The following is a 6,432-nucleotide window of genomic DNA, read 5'->3' as shown; positions in this document are numbered from 1 at the left end:
AAGCATGGATTAAGCTGTTTTAATATAATATGGACCTTGAACTATAGTGCTAAACCGCAACATTACCACCGATTTCAGAAGATAAAACTTGCTGAAACACGGATTAAATATTTGAACCTTAAAGCCTGGTACGCTGTTCGCGCCAAATTTTAGCCGAGATAAAATTCCCATACAAGTTATCGATAATTTGTATGTGATCCATTTTAGCTCGACTAAAAATTTTCGATATATTGTATGGTAGCTAAAATTCATCTCGAACTGCATACGAGGCCGAGGCTTAACCACATTGACCTAAAAAGTGAAAATTTTCAAACTGATTTTGTGATAGTTTTTCCCACCACAAAGTTTAAAATAAAGATGCAGAAAGCTTTTTTTTTGGTTTCAAAATAATTTTTGTAGTTTTTTTTTTCAAAAATAAATTAGCCATAGAGAGAAACAAAAATTTTTTACTTTTGTAAATTTCCCACTTTTTAGGCCATTGTAGTTAAAGCTTTTCTCGAAATATAAAAATTTCAAGAATGATGCAGAAAGCTTAGTTTTTGGCCTAAAAAACTATTTGTATACTCTTTTTTACAAACATTTTGCCTTTGCTAGAAAAAAAATATTTTCACTTTTTTATACTTTTGCAAAAAGTGGCCAATGTAATTAGGTTAAATGTAAGCTAATATGCCCACTTTTCACGAGTCGATTTTAGCCGCACGATATGTCGGTCGACTAGGATTTTTCTTTGGGGATGTCACTTTAGTCGCCTGCGACTTACGTTAACACGAGTCGAAAAGCTTCGCCGCACGGCAAAAATCGACTCGTGAAAAGTCCCCATTACCATTACAGCATAAAATTTAAAACAATTTTCTGCCTTATTAAAATTCTATAACATCCCTGCTAATTCCGTGACTATAGTTACTAGGGAAATTTTTTGACATTTCAATTTTTGACATTTCATAATCTATCCGTCCTTGTCTTTTGTCTTAATTCACGTCGACAGACAGGCAGAAGTTTTTACATAATTCAACCAAGAACGAAAAATTCAGTGTAATTTTCTTCCATTCAATTAATTCCATTTAAAAAGAAGTATTTTATTTAACAAAGTGATATAAATATTTAATTAATTACAGGCTTAAATCATGTCACTGACTCAAGTTGTTCGTAGCTGTAGCCGTGGCTTCAATGTTGCTGCAAATACTGTCCGTGCTAATGGTCGGCGTATTGCTCCAGCAATTGTTCCTGCCATTCGCAAAATGCATATGAATCCTGCACCGGCGATTTGCACTAAGATCAATCAAGTAATTTTTTTTGTTTTTTATTTCATATAATATTGTAATTAGTTATTTATGGTAATGTCTGACCGACCCCCCAGGAGGTTATCAAGTCCAAGATAGAACATTCTATCTAACCTCAATTACAAGAAGTAGAAGATTATTTTCTTTAATTAGTATGGACAAACTCAAAATGAGGTGTTATCGTATGTTTTTAATTTATTTATATGTATTTTCCATGATCAGATATAGATATATCAATTATGATATTATTTTTTTAAGTCTGTATATTTCCGTCAACAATTCCCAAGGTTCTGTAAGAAGGAAGAATTGTCTTTTTTATATGAATTAGAAGATATCTTTACTATAAAAAACCTTGTTTACCTTAGCTTCTAACTTTAAACAAAAACAATATTAATACATAACACATGACCTATCTTAAAAAAGAATGTATTCGTTATGCTATTCCCAAGGTCATTCAGTATAGAATATGATTATAAAATATGTATTTTGGTGAAATATGCGTTTTTATGATCCAAATATAAAGAAAAAACTCAAATTCATATTTGGCACGAAGACAATCTGATACCTCGTGGTGCAATGGTTAGTGCGATGGAGTATCACGGCAAGCTCTATCATCTAATCATTTTTTAGGAGTAGGTACTGCTTTTGCGAGGGATTGACAAATAATTGTCATAGAAATTGTAAATTTGCTCAGTAAATTATTATTAATTGTAACTTCTTTCCATTTTCCCAAATTAATTATACGCACACAAGAATGGTTGAATATTGCAAATCATTAAATCGCGCTCCTTCATGGGGTTGAAGTAACTTTATTGATTTTTTTTAAAACAGTATTTTTTTTGGGGGGGGGTAAACCCAATTACTTTTTTCAAGCTTTCATTACTGTCCCAATCAGACAGTTTAAACTTTTGTGAAAAGAAAATATTTTCACCTACCAATCTTTTTGCTGATCAAGCCTATCAGTCAAAAATGCGTTTCATCACATTTTCAAAGGCCGATCCGAGAACGTTTGTTCCTTCATATGATTGTATTGCTTTAGTTTTTGAGTTGACTCAATTTCATAAAATGGCATGCTTGTATAGTTTTAGGAAATTTGGCCATTTTGTGATTTTAGCGATGTAAGTTCGAGAACTCCCCAGAAATAAATGCTTTTGTTCGTTTTGGATGAACGCAAACAATATTCTTGGCTTTAACTTCCTTCAAAAATTTTATTTTTAATGTTTTAATAATTATTTCCAGTTGAAGGGCTCCTCGACTACTCCTGCTAGTTTGCTCATAGTTTTTTATTGTGTTGGACAGAGCTTATATTGTAAACAAAATGCCCAGTTAAAGTGCGAATTGTTTTGGGTTCAATCTCTTTGGGTGTAGCTTGGTCCCGTCATCTGTGTTATAAACCCTATGGCATATTGACCAATTTTAATCTCATCTGTTAACACATAATGGGTCGTATGCAATAAAAATGAGCTTAAGGTCTTATCTCACTTTTCAGTACATTTTCTTGAGAACTATCTCATTGGCTCATATGCAAAAAGATTAAGCTTAAGCTCAATCTCACTTTTCAGTACATTTTCTTGTGATCTATCTCAAAAAAATGAGATAAATCTCAAGAAAATGCACCGAAAAGTGATATAAGAGCCTTACCTCATTTTTATTGCATACGACCATTTTCTTGAGAGAGATCTCTAGAATATGTACTGAAAAGTGAGATGGAGCTTACTGGCTGAACAGAATGAAAATTCGCTTGTGGCAAAGAAAAACGCTGTGGTACAAGATGTCAAATAAAATTGCTCAAAATGTAGAAAAGATGAACAGAATTATGTGGCGCACTAAAATGCCAATTGCCTTGAAAAAAAAAAATAATTTTAACTGAGCAACCACATCAGAAACGTCAAAAGTCATTGCGCTTCCTTGCCACAGCCACAGCTACGTATTCTGGCACCAATATACTAATTTCATACTTTTTAACTTTGACAGCGACACAAGCCACAGCCACACATTCTGGTCTACCAGTTAGGCTCATTCGTGTTTTAATAATTAAAGTCTGCACAGAAAATTTTTTTTTACGAAAACGGTCGAAAGATAATATAATTTTTCACACCTCTTAATAAGTTTTTGTTGATATACTCTTCTTTTACATATAAAGTAAAATAGTCATTAAACTGGACATCGAAGCTTCACAAAAACACGGTTGATGTTTTATTGCCTTTGCAATCAAGTTATTCGTTTTAAAATAAATCATTCAAATCGAAAATTCTAAAATAATTGTTTGGAAATATGTCTCGATATTGACATTTACTCCAGTGCGAAACACCCATATAAAATTTTTAAAAACAATCGTAATAAATAATAAAAGTTTTTCAATACTGTTGAAATAAAATGCAGGACTGGATTGCACGTACTTGCTTTTTAAAGTTGTAATGACATTAATAAAACAAAAATTTTAAATTAATTTTATCATTCATTTTATAAGAAATGTAAAAAAGCATTTAAAAATGTTTTTAAAATAACGAAAACACCTAAATGGTCTTTATCTCCAAACACAGTAATATGTCCATTTTAGGAACTTTTTTTTTTGTTTATTTAAATTTCAAATTAAAAAAAAAAAATGTTTAAATATATTTGGGATGCTTGTCTTTAGAAAAATGCGACATCTACAAACAACATTTAAAAAATGACCAACCAAAACAAAAATGATTTTTCAAAAAAAAAAATTTCTATTTTTGAAACAATCAATGTTGAGGGTTTTGAAATTTTTAAATATAACGGCTACTCAGACGGTTTTGCATTAGTTTTTGTTTAAATCGGTGAAGTCATTTAAGAGAAAGTCAAAAATCAGGAAAACGGTCCTATAACAGGTATTATTAACCATCTGTCGGCACATGGGTGCGAATTTAGCAGGACAAACATTTAAAATTGACGATTTTTCAAAAAAGGTGTTCGGAAAACAGTCTCATTATAATGGTCACAATATATTTTTTAGTAATTGTGAATACAATATTCGAATTCTTCGAAAAATTCTATGTCAATTTCATATGCATATTGCCTATAAAATATTGAAACCGAAAAAAGTTATAACGACATGAAAAAGTAAAAAACCAAACTCCTACCCGTGTGCCTTTTACGTCACAAAAAAAGAGGGTTAATAATGATCCTAAAAATATATTTTTTTATTTCAAAACAAGAAACTAATGTCCAACAATACACGTATTTTTTAATGAAAATCGTTAGAAGCGGTTTTGACAAAAAAAAAAAATGCTTTTCTTTTTTGGTCATATGGCGAGTTCTAGACTTTCCCTATAGTACCTTTATCGCAAGTAAGACCATATTTGTAGCATTCTTATTTGTATATTTTGTTTCCCCATATGTACTTATTTTTTAAGATCTCCAAGCCGAGTTTTATCTATTTCCTTACAATTTACAATGAAATGTAAGCAGAAATTAAATTGTTTGCTTTTTATTTTGTCATTTTGTTTTTGTTGTTGTTATTTATATTCTTGCTGGGCCACATTCTTTTCTAAATACAACAGTCATTTATTTAAATTTCAAACGAACTGTGTACGTTAATTAAGAAATAATAATTTGTCAACATTACATTATTATCGTGAATTAATTTCTAAAGTAGAGACTGAGTATCATTTTTCATTCATTCTTAATTTATCTATTGCATTGTGCAATTATATTGCTAAGCTATTGTTTTTCTTTGTTTTGTAGCAAAAGGTACAGATCCAAAGATCATTTGCTTCAAAAATTACAAAAGAAGACATTCGCGAACGTGTCCTTAAAGTTGTAGCTGCCTATGATAAAGTCACAGCTGATAAGGTAATTTCCAAACTTCCACTCATACTAATGCATGTTTTTTTTTTTCTATTTCTATGTCCTTAGGACAGAAGGAGTCTGTGGCAGTTGCAATCGATACGCTTATATTCGGATGTACCACCACTATCACTCAAATTAATCAAACAACGGGTTCTATTGGTGTTGAACTTGTACGATAAGGTTGATCCTAAAAAGGTAAAGTTCAAAAGTTTTGTTCCTAATTTCTAATCATTTTTGAAATATCGATTGCAATTGCCCCAAAAACTCAAATAAAAAAAAAAACATACAAAATGACTTAACTTTAGAATAATAAAAAAAATATTTTCTTTTATTTTTAACTCTTATGTTTTGTTCTTTTAAAGCTCTCAGTTGACTCACATTTCATCACCGATCTTGGTCTTGATTCATTGGACCATGTAGAAGTCATCATGGCAATGGAAGACGAGTTCGGTTTTGAAATTCCCGATGGTGATGCCGAAAAGCTATTGAGGCCTGCCGATATCATTCGATATGTTGCCGATAAGGAAGATGTTTATGAATAAATATAAAACAAAAAAAAGTGTAATAAATTAATTAAAAACGAAAAATAAAATAACTTTAAAACAACATGTTGAGCAAAAATACCAAAACAAAAATATGAAATATTAATTAAGAAATTTAAAAGAAAAATGTTGATGGCTTTTAAAAAACAAACTGCCTGTATTTGTTTTGTTCTTTTCATTTGCCATAGATAATTCCTTCAAAGCCTCTAAAGAATGTTGAATGACACGATTATGTAAAAATAGGCACATGATTCAATAAACATCTGAAGACAAAACAAAGTTTCAACTGTTTTAAATTTGTGTATAAAGGATTTTTTAAGCAGACTTTTCTTCTTTGAAAGAACCTCTTATATTTCATTAAAAAAGAATGGGAAAAACATCAAGTTCAAAATTGGGATACTTTAAATCTTAAAAAAGTGTGCAATGTGCATTCTAAATTTCTGTTGTATTCTTCGAAATGCCATAGCCGAGGATAGTTATTCAAGTTGAACTGATTTGTTAAAAATAGTGCCTTCCTTGTTACAACGTGTGCTCCGACCTCTCTGATCCAGAACCCAGTTGAAAAAATTATGATAGCACATCTTGCCGAAATCCAGTGCATGTTTCAAATAGCTCATGCAGAGGCGTGCGTTTAACAGACGGGACAAAACAATGTTTTTTCTCTTAATCAAGTGAGACATCAAGAGAAAGGACTTTTAAAGCTCTATTCATAACTGAAAACCAAAAATTTAGTTGCTGAGTTATAATGCATCCAAATACTTATGTATTGTTTTTTCTTATATTCGGAGGCAGAT

General features: G+C 30.8%; 1 protein-coding gene across 3 annotated transcripts; it reads left to right on the top strand.

The window, feature by feature from the left end:
* Positions 1 to 936: 936 nt before the first annotated feature.
* LOC129917701 (acyl carrier protein, mitochondrial) lies at positions 937 to 5,917 on the top strand. Of its 3 annotated transcripts, XM_055997767.1 has the most exons (5): positions 937 to 1,032; positions 1,116 to 1,283; positions 4,992 to 5,084; positions 5,163 to 5,291; positions 5,459 to 5,917. In XM_055997767.1, exons 2-5 carry the CDS (start codon positions 1,125 to 1,127, stop codon positions 5,636 to 5,638), a joined length of 561 nt encoding a protein of 186 aa, XP_055853742.1. In that variant the 5' UTR covers positions 937 to 1,032; positions 1,116 to 1,124; the 3' UTR covers positions 5,639 to 5,917. The 3 variants fall into 3 exon arrangements, with proteins under 3 accessions (XP_055853742.1, XP_055853739.1, XP_055853740.1); XM_055997764.1 differs by lacking the exon at positions 4,992 to 5,084; XM_055997765.1 differs by lacking the exon at positions 5,163 to 5,291 and having other exon boundaries at positions 4,992 to 5,099.
* The last annotated feature ends 515 nt before the right edge of the window (positions 5,918 to 6,432 follow it).

The sequence above is a fragment of the Episyrphus balteatus genome, chromosome 4 (genome assembly GCF_945859705.1).
Source record: "Episyrphus balteatus chromosome 4, idEpiBalt1.1, whole genome shotgun sequence".
NCBI lineage: Eukaryota > Metazoa > Arthropoda > Insecta > Diptera > Syrphidae > Episyrphus > Episyrphus balteatus.
The sequence above is the reverse complement of the archived record's forward strand: the minus strand, read 5'-3'. Positions and strand labels throughout refer to the sequence as shown.